The 18395-nt window shown below is 45.4% G+C and overlaps 1 protein-coding gene across 4 annotated transcripts in view; it reads left to right on the plus strand.

Annotated features, from left to right (window-relative positions):
* The window catches only part of ANO10 (anoctamin 10), a 244863-nt gene that overhangs the window by 42599 nt on the left and 183869 nt on the right, over positions 1-18395 (plus strand). For 2 of the 4 annotated variants that reach the window (XM_005278692.5, XM_042840585.2), the window contains exons 10-11: positions 12827-13018; positions 15282-15410. In XM_005278692.5, the coding sequence (XP_005278749.2) occupies positions 12827-13018; positions 15282-15410 (321 nt within the window). Of the gene's footprint in view, positions 1-9537; positions 9786-12826; positions 13019-15281; positions 15411-15520; positions 15717-18395 lie in introns of those variants that run through there. The other 2 variants (XM_024107518.3, XM_042840590.2) reach the window with 2 other exon arrangements.

The following is an 18395-nucleotide window of genomic DNA, read 5'->3' on the forward strand; positions in this document are numbered from 1 at the left end:
TTACTTTTGGTATCTATCATCCCCTCATTGTCCAGAAGGGATTGGTTCACGACTGACAATATGAAGGATGCCTATTTTCACATAGACAACCACCCTTCTTGCAGATGGTTTCTGAGATTCATCATAGGGAATGAACATTTCCAATACAAGTTGCTTCCCTTTGGCCTGCCAACAGCACGAAAGGTAAATTTACCAAAGTTCTCTGGTCATAGCAGCTCGCTTCCATTGTCATGGGTCGTCAGTCTTCCCCTGCTTAAACAACTGGCTACTGACAGGGAAATCCTACCAGGAGATACTTTCAGCAGCCAACCAACTGATCAATCTCCAGCAGTCACTAGGACAAGCACATACACTTAGAAAATTCCACTTTGGTGCCAACACCAGTCCATAGAATTATAGGAGCAACCCTGGACTTGATCACAGCCAAAGCATTTCTCCTGCAGGACAGATTCCAGGCTATCAAACATCTCGCTGTGCAACTCAGGCTGAGCCCACAGATGCAAATCTGCTCCTGTCTCATCCTTCTGGGTCATATGGCATCTTGTACTTACATAACCTCATTTGTGAAGTTATGTTCTTTGTCTACATGCCCAGCTTTGCTCGGTTTAATTACTAGCCAGAGTCGTTATGAACAAACAAATCTCCCTCCCTCAAGAGGTTAGGGCCTCCCTGAGTTGGTGGGAGAATGAAGATCGCATGTGTGCGAGAGTCCCTTTCTCTCCAACCTTACTACAGAAGACTGTCATCACAGATGCCTCCATGTTTGGCTGGGGTGTTCACCTGAGCAAACACTCAGTTCAAGGCACCTGGTCAGCAAAATAAAACAGAATGGACATAAACCAGCGTGAATTGAGAGGAGTTTGGGTGGCTTTCAAGCATTTTTTTTTCCACGCTCGTGTAGTCTTGCCACATTTTAATGATGTTGGACATTATTACCTCTGTGTTTTATATAAACAAACAGGGAGCCATGAGATCCACCTCACTCTAATGTTGTAAAATTATGGAACTGGTGTATTCAACATCAGCAGTGCTCCTACCGGGAATAAACACCATCTGGGTGGACAGCCTCAGCAGGTGCTTCTCTCAGGACCATGAGTGGGAACTTCACGACTCAGTAATACAGACAATATTCCATCTTTGGGGGTCCCCCTCCTGCGACTTCTTTGCCTCCTGCAAGAACAAAAAGTGTCTGAAATATTGCTTGGGGCGAGGGGTGGGGGAGGGGCAGGCTTGGGTCAGAACTCCATGGGAGATGTGCTTCTGGTTCACTGGTCAGGACAACTAATGTACATCTTTCCTCCATCTGCTCAGGACGTGAGGTAATAAGAAGAATTCAGCAGGGCAAGATGTGATCAGTAGGATCCTGCTCCTAAGTGGCCCAAGGGAATTCTGGTTTTCTAGCCTCCTTCAGTTGTTAGTTCATCCACATGACAACGTTCCAGACCTTCCCAGACCTGTTGACACAACACAAAGGCAGAATCAAGCATTCCAATTGAGACTCACTGCACCTGCCAATCTGGTGTTTGGATGAGCATTGAGCCTAGAGAATAAGTGCTTGAGAGATATCCAGAAATGTCCAGGCTATTCTCAACAATAGTAGAAAGGAGTCTACTAAAATGCAGTTATGCTGTCAAATGGAAGGAAATGATTTTCCATCTGGGCTCATAATCAGCACACTTCTTCAGAGGAATCAGACATCCCTGCTATCCTGGATACCTCCTATCCCTAAAGACCTCAGGACTCTCTCTCAACTCAGTACGCATTCACTTTGTACCTATCAGTACCTGCCATTCCCTGATCAGTAACTACTCAATTTTTGCCCATTGTTTTACACTCTGCTTCCTAAAATGCTTGCTTCAGAGCATTCCACCTGTAAGCAAACCACCTCCAATGTGGGACCTTAATCTTGTCCTGTCAGTGCTCACAAAAACTCCATTTAGCATCCAGCTTGCTATAGCATCTCTCCTTGAAAGTAGCCTTTTTAATAGCCACCACCTCTCTGAGATGGGTGGGAGAACTAGGAGCCCTTATGGCAGATAAACTATACACAGTTTTACACAAAGATCAGATCACATTGAGACTGCCAACTAAGTTTACTCCCAGGGTGATTTGGACTTTCACCTCAAAGTATTAACTTACCTACCTTTCAGAAACCATACACTTCTAATGAAGACAAACGTCTACATTCCTTGGATAGTTTCAGAGCAGTGATTTTCTATCTGCAGAGAACAAAACTGTTCAGAAAGAAACCTAGGTTCTTCTTCGAGTGCTTGCTCATATCCATTCCATTAGGTGTGCGCGCGCCGCGTGCACGATCGTCGGAGAATTTTCTACCCTAGCAACACCGGCGGGTCGGCTGTGGAGCCCCCTAGAGTGGCGCCTTCATGGCGCTGAATATATACCCCAGCCGACCCGGCGCCCCCTCAGTTCCTTCTTACCGCCCCTGACGGTCGTTGGAACTGTGGAGCGCGGCGTAGCTGTTCTCCACTCTCCCTAGCTTATCCGTTATTCACAGTTATAGTTATAGTTCTAGTTGTATATAGTTAGATAGTTGTTTATTCACTTTGTTAATAGTTGTTATATAGTTAAAGGGGATTAAGGGGGTTGTCTCCCCCTTTTTTCCCCCGGCGCGTAGCCGGGCCCATGCCCAAGGCTCCCGGCTTCAAACAGTGCGCCTCTTGCGCTAAGCCTATGCCAACGAGTGACCCGCACGACTCGTGTCTGAAGTGCCTGGGAGAGTCCCATCAGACAGATAAGTGCAAGATCTGTAAGGCCTTCAGACCGAGGACCAAGAAGGAGCGGGACTCCTTATGGAGGCGGCACTTAGCCCGGACGCTCCATCGGCGCATCAGGCCCCGGCACCTAGCACCTCGGTGCGCAGTGCCCCGGCGGCACCGACCATTCCGACCACGTCGGACAAGCCTCCACGGCACCGGACCTCGTCGGCACCGCACTCACAACAAGTGCCTCGGCGCCGCTCATCATCCCCGGGACATAAAAAATCCCATAAGACGGGGACTGCCGTGCCGAAGACGCCGGCTCCCCCGGTGCCGGGGGTAGAGCCGCGTCCGCCTGTGGAGCACCGAAAACAGGTGCCTCCAGCACCGTCGACTCCGGCTCCGAGGCCGTTGAGTCCGGTGCAGACAGGGTCACCACCGCGACCGGCGGTGATACAGTGCCTCCCGTCGACCCCAGAGACCTTCGCGACGGCGAGAGACTTGATCGCTCTCACGGAGCCGGCACCGCCCCAACCACCGGCACCGTCGGCACCGTCGACTCGTCCGGTCCAATCCAGGGGGAAACCTGCCTTGATGCGCCCTCCATCGCAGGGGCTGGAACCACGGCACCGGACCAGGTCCCGAAGCAGGTCCCCACGCCGCTCGCAGTCCCGGCGCCGGATATCACCTCGGCACCGGTTGTACTCGCGGCCAAGATCATCGTCGCGGCACCGCTCTACGTCTCGGCACCGCTATGATCGTCGGCACCGATCGACATCGAGACGTAGTTCTCGGCACCGATACGATCGACGCTCGACGTCGAGAGGCCGCTCCCGGCACTGGGCCTATTCAAGATCCAATTCCAGGTCCAGGTCGGACTCCCGGCACCGACGCGGTCATCGGCACCGATCCCGATCTCGGCACCGTTCGCCGGCACCGCACAGGGACCGTTCATCTCTGGACCGGCACCGTACGGCACCGTACCGTCCGGAGCTCGTCTCGGCGCGGTCGGCACCGCCATGGCCATCTCGATCAGTGTCCCGCTCCTCCGATGGGGCATCGAGATCGGCATACCCCCCTCAGGGACAGGCCGATGATCCGGACATGGGCCACTGGCAGGAGGTAGCGGAGGATCCCGCTCAGGGACCTTCGCACTGGTCGTTTTGGACCCCGTGGGCGTACCACCAAGTGCAAGGGGCCCCACCACCATCAGCCTCTCGCTCGGTGCACTCTGAGCGAAGGGCCCCAGAGTCCACCATCTCTCGCCCTCCTCCAGGGGGCATGGAGGCTTCCGTGCCCACACCACCTGACGTCCTGGACCCAGGGGCAGGTGATGCTCCGCTCCAAGGCTCATTGGACCAGGCCCCGCCCTTGGATCCCTTGCCACCTGAGGCATCTTCCTCATCTTCCCCAGATGAGGCAGTGGCGGGCACAACGAGCTCGGGTCCACCCCCGATTGATCTCCGGGCACACCAGGACCTATTACGTAGGGTGGCACGTAATATGGACCTTCAGGCGGAGGAGATAGTGGAGGTGCAAGACCCCATTGTGAACATCCTCTCTGCGGATGCCCCATCCAGAGTGGCGTTGCCTCTGATCCGCACGATCCAGGCTAACGCCACTATGATTTGGCAAACTCCTGCCTCTATCCCACCCACAGCGAGAGGGGTGGAAAGAAAGTACTTTGTCCCCTCAAAGGACTATGAGTACTTGTATACCCATCCCCAGCCGTGTTCACTGGTGGTGTCATCAGTGAATGCAAGGGAGCGCCACGGTCAACAGGCCTCAGCGCCCAAATCGAAGGAGGCTAAGCGCCTCGATTTGTTTGGCCGTAAAGTTTATTCAGCCGGAGGGCTGCAACTTAGAGCGGCGAACCAGCAGGCGCTCCTGAGCCGCTATAACTTTAATTCCTGGAACTCCATGGGGAAGTTCAAGGAATTGGTTCCCCAAGACTCCAGGGAGGAGTTTGGGGCCTTGGTAGAGGAGGGTAAGAAGGTGGCTCGGACCTCCTTGCAGGCCTCCTTGGACATAGCGGACTCGGCTGCGAGAACCCTGGCTTCAGGTATCGCTATGCGGAGGATCTCCTGGCTTCAGGTTTCGGGTTTGCCTCCGGAGCTGCAGCAAACCCTACAGGATCTGCCCTTTGAAGGACATGGATTGTTCTCAGACAAGACGGACTCTCGTCTGCAGAGCCTCAAGGACTCGAGAACAATCATGCGCTCCCTGGGGATGCATGTTGCGGGTCCCCAGCGCAGACCATTTAGGCCCCAGCCTCAACGTTTCTACCCCCCTCCGCCTCGTCAGAGACAGGACTCTGCCAGAAGGCGGGGGCGAGGTGGTAGGAGAAGGTGGACTGGCCCTCAACCCGGTCAGAACCAGGGGCCACCAAGGCCACCTTCAGGCCCCAGGCAGAACTTTTGAAGGTGCGGTCGAGGACGGCGCCCCAGTCATCCCCCAGGATCCAGCCCCCTCCTTTCGGGATCGCCTTTCCCATTTCCACCGTGCTTGGTCCCTTATAACCTCGGACCGTTGGGTCCTTCGCACGGTGGAGAGAGGATACGCTATCCAGTTTTCTTCTTCCCCCCCCTCCCACCCCCCCTCCCCGTCCCTCTTCAGGGACCCTTCTCACGAGCAACTTCTTATACAGGAGGTTTCCACGCTCCTATTGACGGGGGCCATAGAGGAGGTTCCATTAGAGTTAAGGGGCAAGGGATTTTATTCCCGCTATTTCCTGATCCCCAAGTCCAAAGGGGGTCTGCGACCCATCTTGGACTTGCGCGGACTCAACAAATTCGTAGTAAAGTTGAAGTTCCGCATGGTCTCTTTGGGGGCCATTATCCCTTCCCTCGATCCTGGAGACTGGTTCGCCGCCCTCGACATGAAAGACGCATACTTTCATATCGCAATTTACCCGCCTCACAGACGCTTCCTGCGATTCATGGTAAGCAAGGTGCACTACCAATTTGCAGTCCTTCCCTTCGGCCTATCCTCGGCCCCAAGAGTGTTCACAAAATGTATGGCTGTCGTGGCAGCATACCTTCGTCGGCAAGGGATACAGGTGTTCCCGTACCTAGATGACTGGCTGGTACGCGGTCGCACCAAAGAGCAAGTTCGAGCTCACGTCCACATAATAGTGCACACATTCAACGAGTTGGGCATCCTACTCAACAAGGACAAATCCACTCTAGAACCTACCCAGAGAATAGAATTCATCGGCGCAGTCCTAGACTCCAGACGTGCACAAGCCATCCTGCCAGACAACCGCTTTTGTACCATCACGAGCCTTATTCAAGGGCTCAGGGCCTTCCCAACTACCACGGTGAGGTCGTGCCTCACCCTGCTGGGTCACATGGCTTCCTGCACGTACGTAACCAGGCATGCCAGACTTCGGCTTCGCCCACTCCAGACCTGGGTGTCATCGATATACCGCCCACATCGGGACAGCCTGAACATGGTGGTCACGGTCCCGAACTCGGTCCTGACCTCCCTCACCTGGTGGCTAGATCACAATGTGGTTTGCGAGGGGATGCCATTTCACGCCCCACAACCCTCTCTGCACCTGGTCACAGACGCTTCATCTCTGGGTTGGGGCGCCCATCTCAACGAACACCATACCCAGGGCCTGTGGACTGCACCCCAGCTAGCCCTGCACATCAATGTTCGGGAACTGATGGCGGTGCGCCTGGCGTGCCAGGCATTTCTCAATCTCCTACGTGGCCGCTGTGTGTTAGTTCTCATCGACAACACCACGGCCATGTTTTACATCAACAAGCAAGGAGGAGCACGTTCGTCAATTCTATGCCAAGAGGCCATTCGCCTGTGGGACTTCTGCATCGCCCACTCAATCCATCTCACGGCATCGTTCCTCCCTGGAGTCCAGAACACTTTAGCGGACCGACTCAGCAGGTCCTTTCAGACGCACGAGTGGTCTATCCGTCCGGACATCATACATTCCGTCTTCCAGAAGTGGGGGTTTCCCCAGATAGACCTGTTTGCATCTCGAGACAACAGGAAGTGCCACGTGTTCTGCTCCCTGCAAGGTCGAGCTCCGGGCTCCCTCTCGGATGCATTTCTCCTTCCTTGGAAAGACCACCTGTTTTATGCCTTCCCTCCGTTTCCTCTGGTCCACAAGGTACTGCTCAAATTGCGCAGAGACCAGGCACAGGTAATTCTGATCGCTCCAGCGTGGCCGAGACAACATTGGTACACCACACTGTTGGAACTCTCGGTTCAGACACCGATCCCGCTTCCATTATGTCCGGATCTCATCTCTCAGGACCACGGCCGGCTGCGTCACCCCGACCTGCAATCTCTTCACCTCACGGCGTGGCTGCTCCATGGTTCACCCAGGCAGAGCAACAATGCTCACTCTCGGTACAACAGATTCTGTTGAGCAGTAGGAAGCCCTCAACACGAGCCACGTACTTGGCCAAGTGGAAGCGGTTCTCCTGTTGGTGCAAACAACGAGCCACGTCCCCGTTACAGGCACCTATTCCTCTCATATTGGAATATCTCCTCTCCCTAAAACAGCAGGGGTTGGCGATATCTTCAATTAGAGTTCACCTGGCCGCTATATCAGCCTTTCACCTAGGGGAACTCGCATCCTCGGTATTCTCTAACCTGATGGTCGTTAGATTCCTCAAGGGCTTAGACCGGATGTACCCACAACAACGTCAACCCGTTCCGACGTGGGACCTCAACCTGGTTCTCGCCAAGCTCACAGGTCCTCCATTCGAGCCACTGGCCACCTGTTCACTTCTGTACCTATCCTGGAAGACAGCCTTCCTCGTAGCCATCACCTCAGCAAGGCGCGTTTCTGAACTCAGGGCGCTTACATCCGAGCCCCCTTACACAGTTTTCCATAAGGATAAAGTGTAGCTTCGTCCACATCCTGCCTTTCTCCCTAAGGTGGTTTCTCCATTTCATATCAACCAGGATATATTTCTCCCGGTCTTTCATCCTAAACCACATGCTACTCGCCAGGATCAACGTTTGCATTCTCTGGACGTACGCAGGGCCCTGGCTTTCTATATTGACCGCACAAGGCACTTTAGAAAGACGACGCAACTCTTCGTTGCAGTGGCCGACCGAATGAAAGGCTCACCGGTCTCCTCACAACGCCTGTCCTCCTGGATTACGTCTTGCATCCGGACTTGCTATGACCTGGCAGGTGTCTCAGCACCGCACCTCACCGCTCACTCCACGAGAGCCCAAGCTTCCTCGACGGCTTTCCTGGCGCAAGTTCCGATCCAGGACATTTGTAGAGCTGCGGTTTGGTCATCAGTCCACACATTTACAGCTCACTATGCACTAGTGCAGCAGTCCAGGGACGATGCTGCATTCGGATCAGCGGTTTTGCACACAGCAATGTCTCACTCCGACCCCACCACCTAAGTTGGGCTTGGGAGTCACCTAATGGAATGGATATGAGCAAGCACTCGAAGAAGAAAAGACGGTTACTCACCGTTGTAACTGTTGTTCTTCGAGATGTGTTGCTCATATCCATTCCAAACCCGCCCCCCTTCCCCACTGTCGGAGTAGCCGGCAAGAAGGAACTGAGGGGGCGCCGGGTCGGCTGGGGTATATATTCAGCGCCATGAAGGCGCCACTCTAGGGGGCTCCACAGCCGACCCGCCGGTGTTGCTAGGGTAGAAAATTCTCCGACGATCGTGCACGCGGCGCGCGCACACCTAATGCAATGGATATGAGCAACACATCTCGAAGAACAACAGTTACAACGGTGAGTAACCGTCTTTTATTGTTTCGTTTAGCAGAATAGATGAGAAGTAAAGCTGTATTATCCCAAAGACTCTCTGAATGGATGTCTGGATGCAACCTCCAGTGTTATGAGCTAGCCAACACCAGCCCACCACAAGATGTGAGAGTTCACTCTGCCAGAGCCCAGGCAGCTTCAGTGTTGTTCCCATTGGTAAAATTGGCAAAGCTGCCACGTGGAGCTTGATACATACCTTTTCCAGACATTTAAGCCATAGTTCAGGCCTCAGCAGCAGAAGCTTCCCTGGATATTGTTGTATTCCAGTTGGCTGTTTTCCCCCACTTGTGCTTGCATGCACCTCCGTAATAGATACTGCTCCTCGATAACCCACAGTGAAATACACATAGGGACCAGCACTTGAAGAAGCAAGTGAGGTTACTTACCTGTTCTGTAACTAGAGTTCTTCAAGATGTGTGGCCCCATCTGTATTCCAGTACCGCTCCTCCCCTCCCCACCGCTTCAGATAATGACTTGATTTGTGGTAGGGAAGGAACCAGAGAGGCAGTCAGTCCTCACTGCCCGTTGTTTCCTTGGATCAGTGCACAAAGAGGTGAATGGCATAGGTGTGGACCAACGGATGCTGCTGGAAAAAAAATTTCAACCTCAGGTGCATGGTGTGTATCCGTACCCAAAGTGGAATACAGATGGGACCACGCATCTCTAAGAACTCTAGTTATAGAACAGGAAAGTATCCTCCCTTTATTGCTGTTGTCATTGTCTAGGGCATCGCTTTCTTGTCCTGTTGGCAGCTGTATCTGTTACATTTTTTTAAATCTTATAAACCACCTTCAAACTTTTCTACTCTCCGTGGGTGCGGGAGTTCATGGGGAGAAAGTTCATCTCTGGAGAAAATAAAATTACTTATCAGTAATTATTTTTCTCTGAAGATGTATATGAAATTTCCCAGTAGATTGCTTTTTCCCCACCCTCTTCTCATTGTTTAGAGTGTTCTGTAATTTTTTGCACATTTTTTTTTAACTGTATTTTAATTGACTTTATTTTGGAAATTACCTCTAGCCTGTGTTTTTCTTTTTTCTTTTTAAGGAACTGACAAGACAGCATAGGGCACTGACTCCAGAACTCTGTGAGTTGCCCCTAAGGGTTCCCCAGAGGCTCAGAACTTTTACCCATAGGAGTTCCTGCCTGGTCAGATGCTGGAAGCACAGAACCAAAAATGTTAATGCATTATAATATATAGTTTCAGAGAATAAGTATTACAGTTAAGTAATTTATCTCTTAGTAGGCAGTAGTTCATGACACAATTTGGAATTTGCCTAGAACAACAGATCAACTGCTCCTCTTGTTGCATAAAATGCTGCAGAATTAGAAGCAGGAGGAGAATATTTAAATAGTATTTTTACATCTTAAAAGTTCTATAAGTATTAATCCTCACAACACCCTTGGCAGAAAGGTAAATATTATCCACATTTTACATATGCAGAAACTAAGATTCAGAGAGATTAAGTAATTTATCCAAATGCACACTGGCCCAATCTTGGTTCACTAGATTACATGTACTTAAGGGCTCAGTTTTACTTCTCATCTGAAAACTAACAATAGCTCTGCATTGTAAGAGTGAAAGTGCAGTATTACACCAGTGGTTTTCAAATAGTGAACTATTGGTGGTCAACAGAGTATTTCTAGAATTATAACTTTCACAAGGGAGAAACATCTGTCTGTCTTTAAATGCTCATATTTCCAGGAGTCTAGCATAGAATCATTGTAGGATTTCCAGTGACTTTCAACCAACTACACTTAAAAAAAGCAGAGCAATCTCTTAGTCCTGCCAGGTTGCTTCATACTTATCTTTGTTGGATTTTGGGGGGCAAACATTTAATCATTCAGATCCAAAATTGGAAGGATACCAAACAAACAAGACAGATCCAAACTGCAACATGGAGAGAGTAAAACTGTTGAGTGCTGTTGGGATAAGAGGAGACTTAAATACTAATACTGTAGGGCTTTATGTTAGGTAGAAGATATAAAAATGGGAGGGAAGGGGAAGATGGTCCTACTCAAACTGCTACACCCATTGCACTAAAGTGCATCTTGTCTCTTTAATACTTCCCTCATTTTACTACCTTATATAGCTGATTATTGTAATTTTCACAAGAAAGTTGTGGAAATAAGACTTGGAGGTTGGGAGTGGAGCTATCCCTAAGATGATCTCTATTTTAAGTAATAGCATACAGTATGAAGACTTCTGAAAATCCATCGTCTTATGCTTAAACTAGCTGCTCAGAACTAGGAAGTAGTAGTGGTGCCACCTATTCCTCCCCTCTGTGCTGCACTGAGAGCCTTAATAGGGCATATCTACATGTACAGCGCTACAGCTGCGCCGCTGCAGTGCGTCTGGTGAAGACGCTCTATGCCGACAGGCGAGAGCTCGCCTATCGGCATAATAAAACTGCATCAGCGAGCGGCAGAAGCTATGTTGGCAGAAAAGCTTTCCTGCCGACATAGTGCTGTCCACCCTGGCACGTATGTTGGTGTAACGTATGCCCTGAGCGACACAAGTTATGCCGACGTAAGCTGTAGTGTAGACATAGCCACAATGTGGATGGGGTGAGGGAGCAGCTCCAGGAGTAGCCTGCAGTAATCAAGAGGAGGAGCTGAAAGGAAAATTTTGCTCATTGCCTGCAGCACTGTTTGAGTGATCATAACAACAGGGGCAAATGTGTTACTGCCACTCTAGTTGAGTGACACTTGGAAAGTATCCTTAAACAAGCAGGAAGTAAAATTCAGAGTTTATGTAAAATATTTCTGTGGGTATATCTCAAGGTTTTTAAAGGTTAGCTCCCCTGGGGTCTAATCTGTAAATTTAATAGTTTATCAGACACAGCTATGCTATGCTGCTTAACAGTGAGCTTGACTGGGGAATGTAGCTGAAATGGCACCCTCCTCCCATATCCATGAGCTGATTTCTGAGCTTGTAGGCTTCTACTGCCTCTTTGTGTTTTGCTGGTGAAAATACATTAGATACCAGAGAGGCTAGCCAGCTTGACAGCTCAGCTTTCAGCAGACATACTGAAAAGAGCCATGCTACTGATACAGAGCCAAAAATGGCTTTCTTACTTTTTTCATGATCCTTACTGTAATTATTTAAAATACTCTCTAATCTTTATTTTTTCCCCTCTCAAAATGAAATATGCTAAACACGTCTCTCTCTGAGGGAACACTGCATAGCAAGAAATAGTTAAAATGGAATCCATTTGATGGCTTTTCATGGTCAGGAAGCAAACATAACTATTCTCTTATGCAATGGACACTTTTTCTTAAAAGGTATTATACTATTTTGTAATGTTAGATGATTTTTTATTTTTAAAAATTTTATTATTTATTTTTTAAAAATATTTTATAAAAGCATTTTATTAATTGACTATGAAATTTGTCACAATAAAAGGGTTGATTAACTATCCAAACTGTTGGTTTAAAGGTTAGATGATGGGCATTTTGCAGATGTGCCCAGGACACTCTTTTTGCATGCATTTGGTATCCTATTCAGTTGCCAGAACTGCTTCTGACTTGTCATGCTATAGTTTCAGTGTTTGTCCTCTCAAGTAGGCCGCAGGCTACTAACTTTGCCTTTTGATTTTAATATGGCGTAGCTCAGAAAGACAAGAAAAAGTTTACATGTACGTCAGCCTACAGTTGCTTTTGTTTATCATTCACACTGGCAGTCTGAAATGATAACATTTTTCTTAGAGGGACAAGGTAGGTAAGGTAATATTTCTTATTGGACCAATTTCTGGTGGGGAAAGATGCAAGCTTTTGAACTTGCATAGAGCTCTTCTTTTCTCTTTTACTAACAGAAGTTGGTCCAGTAAAAGACATTACCTCACCCACCTTGTCTCTCTAATATCCTGGAATTAACAGTTACAATAACGCTACAAACAGTTTGTTATGCAGCTCTTTGAAGCTTGTCATACTAGTTTAAAGTCATGGCAACATCTTACCTACATTGTGGTTTGCCTGTAGTTACTACCTCATTGAGGTACTGGGAAGATTGAATATTTAAACCTGTTTATAGGATTAGTTCATGTTTTTTAATGTTTTATACCAATAATAAAGGTATTTACCAGTAATATTGTAGAAAGTCCTTTTGACCAAAAGAACACTCTTGCCCCCATCATAAACAGGATTAGAATAAAACTCCAGATTAGACCAAAGTTAAGTAATTTAGAGGATAAGTGCTTTGGGTTCCCCTGCTGCTCCTTCCTAAAAAATTGAGTGGGGCTGGGGAGGAAAGCATGTGGTTACCATATTGTTAATTCTGCTTTTCATCATATATTTAGATATGGATAAAATTTGCTTATTTTGTCTCTGTTTTCAGGGCACCTTTGATGATTACTTGGAGTTGTTCTTACAGTTTGGTTATGTGAGTCTTTTCTCATGTGTGTATCCTTTAGCAGCTGTCTTTGCAGTGCTAAACAACATCACAGAGATGTATTTTGATGCCTTAAAAATGTGCAGGGTCTTCAAACGTCCATTTTCACAACCTACAGCAAATATTGGAGTTTGGCAGGTAACCTGGTTTTCACTTTTCTTTATTTGTTTGCACTTGTACGTGACCATAAGCTTAGGCTGCTTGTTGTTCCATCAATTGCTGTTAGAGTGTACTAGAGACACCTCTCCTCTTCAGTGCCTTAGGACATTACCCATTTCTAGTAGGATTTTCAACTATCTGCCATTCTGAGTTGCCTTCCTTAATCCTATCTTCCTTTGGGTTTTTTTGGACTACATGTATTGCATTCATATTGCAGTTGCAAGAGACAGCAACTTCTTCTTTTTAAGACTGCAGTAATAAGTTGTTAGTGATCATGAAATAGGTTGCGGGTGGTGTCAAGTGGGTGGTCAGTGTTAGACCCAGTTTTATTTAACATCTTCCCTAATAATATGGAAGGGGGGGACAAAGAGCACAACAATTAAATTAGTATATTATTTTAAATTGTGAGGTGTTGAAAATATTGTTGGGGGGAAAATGCCAAATGACAGAGATTAGATATATGAATAGGAAACAACAAAGGAGATTAATCTTTAAAAAATACAAATAAATCATTTTGAGAAAAAATCATTAGAAATGCACCCAGATATTCACTGGGATAGAGTTATATTTCGAAGCACTATAATGCTAGATAACACTAAGGGGTGATGGTGGACAGCAACTGAACATGGTATACATTTGCAATATGCCTTTTGGGCTGACCACATAGAAGTAGCCACAACCAGCTAACATTTTAAAACATTATTGTCTCTGTATGTACTAGGTGTTTAGTGGTCTTTGAAAATGTGTAAATTAAAACATGTTAGTTAATACACTTTAAATCACTGTTCCTTTCCCCAGTGTAGATGATCTCTTAGAAGTCTTACTGAATTTAATGGCTAGTTCTTTTTTTTTTTTTTTTTTTTTTTTTTTTTACACTTTTTTATCTCATTCTTTTCAGTTAATTGTGGGAATGTGTTTAATTTTATGAATATAACAAAGTAAATTGCTTTTAGTAATCAATTTTGTGTATGAGGTGCAGTAGTAAGGTGTTAGATTAGATAGAGGGTATTCTATGTAAAGAACATTTGAATTATTGTATTGGCCAAGCTGAGTCAATGATTTATTGTCATAGTGAATGTAGTTTCTGCTGATTCATCATGGCAGACACTATGTTTTGCCAGTCTTCTTTACTCACAGGGAGATTTCTCATTTATAAGTCAGATTTTCAAAGGTATGCACAGTATTGCAGTTATATTTGCATGCACCTATTTTATGCATGCTTTTTAGATCATGAGCTCCTCAGTGCAGGATTCATCTTTCTTGAATGTATATAAAGTACCTATCATGTAAATAAAAAATAACACACACATCCATTTATGTCCATGTAAATCCAGGTGTCTGGGAACATGCACATAACAAGTCAGCCACCTTGCTGGCATGCGCATGTAAATACTTGATGTACAGATGAAAGCGTATAATTCTGTGTACTTGCGTTTGAAAACATGGCTCATTTTATGCCAACAAGTTTTGGCTGGCAGAATGAGTTGTTTAAAAATCTTATTCTGAATCACCCTGGTGTTTTCATATATGTAATATTCCAATACTTAATATTGAAGATACAGTAAAAATCTGAGCATAGAACACCAGAAAATTTCTTTTTAAATTCAGATTTAAATGCTAAAATACCCCTGATTAAAACTTTGCCCTTTGACACTGATTACGTTGGAGGTGGCTTTTCCTTAGGAACACACTGTACACCAGTCAGTCAGATGGCTTATGTGTAGGAGTATGTGCTACCATTTGCATGTTCACGTTTTGGGTCAGATGAAAGTACTAAAGATAGGGATGCCACTCAGCCATTTTTTTTTTGAGTTAATTCTGATTTTCAGGAAATGATTTCATATCCTGCAAATCTAGCTTGTAAGATGTAAATGGTCCCAAAATAACTTTCAGGGCCTGTGAAATATCATCATATTGTGACGAACAGTGCTTGAATTTTCCCCACAAACACAAAGAAGAGGCAACCATAGCTGTAGAAGTACAGTTTGGAAGGTGCTAATGATGGGTTTTGTGATGGTGTAACCCTGCTTGTCCATTTAAGAGGAGATGATGACAGGTTCCTGATAGAATCTGTTCAACTTTTCATCCAGTAGAAATCAAATTTAAAGGAAAAAGGAGCGTAAAAATGTTGGGTCTGTCAGAACTTGGTACATGTGGGAGAAACCTTGTCCCAAGAGGAGCAAGAGGACTGGAGGTAGTTGACATATTGCTTTAATTATATTCCATTTTTGTTTTATTTCAGTTGGCTTTTGAAACTATGAGTGTTATCTCAGTAGTTACTAACTGTGCACTGATTGGATTGTCTCCACAAGTAAATGCACTTTTTCCAGATTCAAAAACGGACCTTATTTTGATTGTGGTATTAGCGGAGGTAAGTATGAGATTTAAATATCTGCATGTTTTTTTTAGTAGCAAATGCCATTTACATCACTTGGAATTTCTAATATCTCATTTTTCACATCTTTTTCTCTCATTTACCAGGAAATGGAAATTCTAGCATCAGAATGGGTTTTTCATTGTTTTACTCTTATATTAAATTTTTATTCTTGGCACTTTCATCTACTATGGATGTTGCACCTATGCTCTGCCACATAGTCTGAAATATTAAGTGTATGTTGCATTATATATTTCAAGAAGGATTTAATAGTACTAACACAAGAATAAACTTAGGTTTGTAATGTAGACATACCCTAAGTTGACCTATATTAGGTTGACTTGCAGCGCCCCCTGCCCCTGTTCCTGGGTGGAGCAGGGGAAAACCAGGCAGCCTTGTCAAGTTCACTGCTCACTGAGCTGTGAAATTGACAAGGCTGTCCAGCTTGGTGTGTGTGGGGGGAGGGCTGCCACTGGGCTTCTCACCCCAGCTGTGATCAGGGTCCGAAGCCGCCCAGCTTTCCAGGGGAGCAGGGGCAGCAGGGCTCTAGCTGCCCAGCTTTCTTGTCACTTTCATGGCTCCTGCTGTGAAAGTGACAAGACAGATGATGTAAGGGATGCAGTGTCTACACAGCATCGCCCAAACTACATGGACATAAACCTTACGCCTCTTGTGAAGGTGCAGTTGTTGTACTGGTGAAGTAGAGCATTACATCGGTGGAGGAAGACTACTGTGTATACAATGACATAATTAGGTCAACATAAGCTGCCTTATGTCAATGTAACTTTGTAGTGTAGACCAGCCCTTGGTGTATTTCATTCCTCGGGGTCAGATGCTCTCATACTGGGGTTTATGGCCCCAACAGATCAATAAAGATTTTTTATGAGGTTTACAGATTGTGTAAATACATTTTTATTGAGAAAATGCAGACAAATTATCCAAAAATGTTATGAAAGATGTAAATCGTATATAAGATATAAATTATAACAGACGGTGAGAAACATTAAAAGGAATAAGTGAAAGGGAAAGATTTGAAAAGAAATGGTCACTTGATATTGAGGGTGGAGAGAGAGAGGAATGTTCCATACAGCAAGAGACTTGAGAGGAAAAGTCTTCCACCCTAGAATTGGCCAGATTGTGTGAAAGGCAAGAGTGTAGGCTGATGCTGGATGAGCAAATAGTGAGAAGGGGAGTAGGAAGACACTGGGGGCTGGTCTACACTACTGCTTATGTTGTTGTAAATTACATCGCTCAGGGGTGTGAAAAAGAGACACCCCTCCCCGCCCCCCCCCGAGCGACGCAAGTTATAGCAACCAAAGCGCTATCTACACTGGTGCTATGTTGGTGGGAGATGCTCTTTAGCTGACATAGCTTCCACTTCTCGTGGAGGTGGAGTAATTATGCTGATTGGAGAGCGCTGATGTAGCGCTATAGTGTAGACTTGCCCTAAGATCGGAAAGTTTATTCCCAGAGGGAAGAGAGCCATTCAGAAAAGGACAGATCCACTGTTTTAAGAGAAAATGTTGTTATTTCTTCTTGCTTTTCATATACAAATGTAAATTTTGGTTCTGTGCTGTAAAGTTTATAACAGAGTAATTGTACTTGTAAATTGATTTTAGTTTTTGTTTGTTTTAGACTTTATTAATACAAAGATGTTGGAATAATGCATGTAAATAAAATTATTACCGTATAGTGTAAGCTTTTTACACTTAATTAACATTGAAATCATTTTATAGAACTGGCTAGTCATGATTTGTTTCCCTTAACTGGCTAGCCATGATTAGACATGGTCACTTAGGATTTGAGAAGGTTAAAGTATGCTTATTTTTGACTTTGTTGTATAATGTGTAGCATTCTTTAGCATTGTAAGACTGTTGATTTATGTTCTCAATTTGTTACAAATTGAGAAAATAGGATATTTGACTTTGATAATAGGGAATATCTAATTTTGAAAGTGCTTTTGGACTTTGCATGATTGTGGTTGGACCCTTACAAACAGAGGAGAATAAAAACCCTTATACTTGTTTTTTTGGATTTTTTAAAAATCAGGACGTACTATTTAAAAGCTTGTCAGAAACTGTACATTTTTAAAATTAATGTTGAAAGTATCATTGCAAACTGGTTCCATGGTTCCCTTAGTTTTTTCATTGCATTACTACAAATTGTTTTACTGTCTGAAAAATACAAGAAGAAAATCACAAAATTAAAAACCTTTTGTCAGTGGTTAAGAATGTACTTTTTCTTAAGTTTGAAACAAAGCATAGTAAAGCAACTAATGATTGTTTATGTGGATTTTTGTTAGTTATGTCAACTCCAGCTCCCACTGCAAAAGAGCAGAAGGAAAAGAATGTTAAAAATGATGTTTAAAAACTTTTTTTAACATTTCCAGGCTCCCGATACACACTTTTTTGTAGTCAGTTTTTTAAAAAAATATTAAATTTTATATGATTTGAACTCTACAGCCCTCTGAGTCCAAAGTTATCAATATCAATCAGGCAATGGTAGAGTGCACATAATTTTGCAATATTTTCTATAATACAAGTTATTGAGAAATGTTATATGAAGACTGTGGAGTTAAAAGAAAGTCTGTTCTCCAGCTGGTATAAAATCTTTGTGGGACAAAGATGTGTATATTGGTAAATTTATTTTTTTTAAATTGTATTGAAACAGACAAACATAATGAGCTTACTTTTCATTTACATAAGACAATTTACAATGCTCTGGCAATGTAACTTTCTTCATAACGGAAAAGAAAGGAACCAAAGAATACCCACAGTATTCTTGCCGGCAAGTTAAAGAAGTATGGGCTGGATGAATGGACTATAAGGTGGGTAGAAAGCTGGCTAGATCGTCGGGCTCAACGGGTAGTGATCAATGGCTCCATGTCTAGTTGGCAGCTTGTATCAAGCGGAGTGCCCCAAGGGTCGGTCCTGGGGCCGGTTTTGTTCAATATCTTCATTAATGATCTAGAGGATGGCATGG

This window comes from Chrysemys picta, chromosome 2 (assembly GCF_011386835.1).
Source record: "Chrysemys picta bellii isolate R12L10 chromosome 2, ASM1138683v2, whole genome shotgun sequence".
Classification (NCBI taxonomy): domain Eukaryota; kingdom Metazoa; phylum Chordata; order Testudines; family Emydidae; genus Chrysemys; species Chrysemys picta.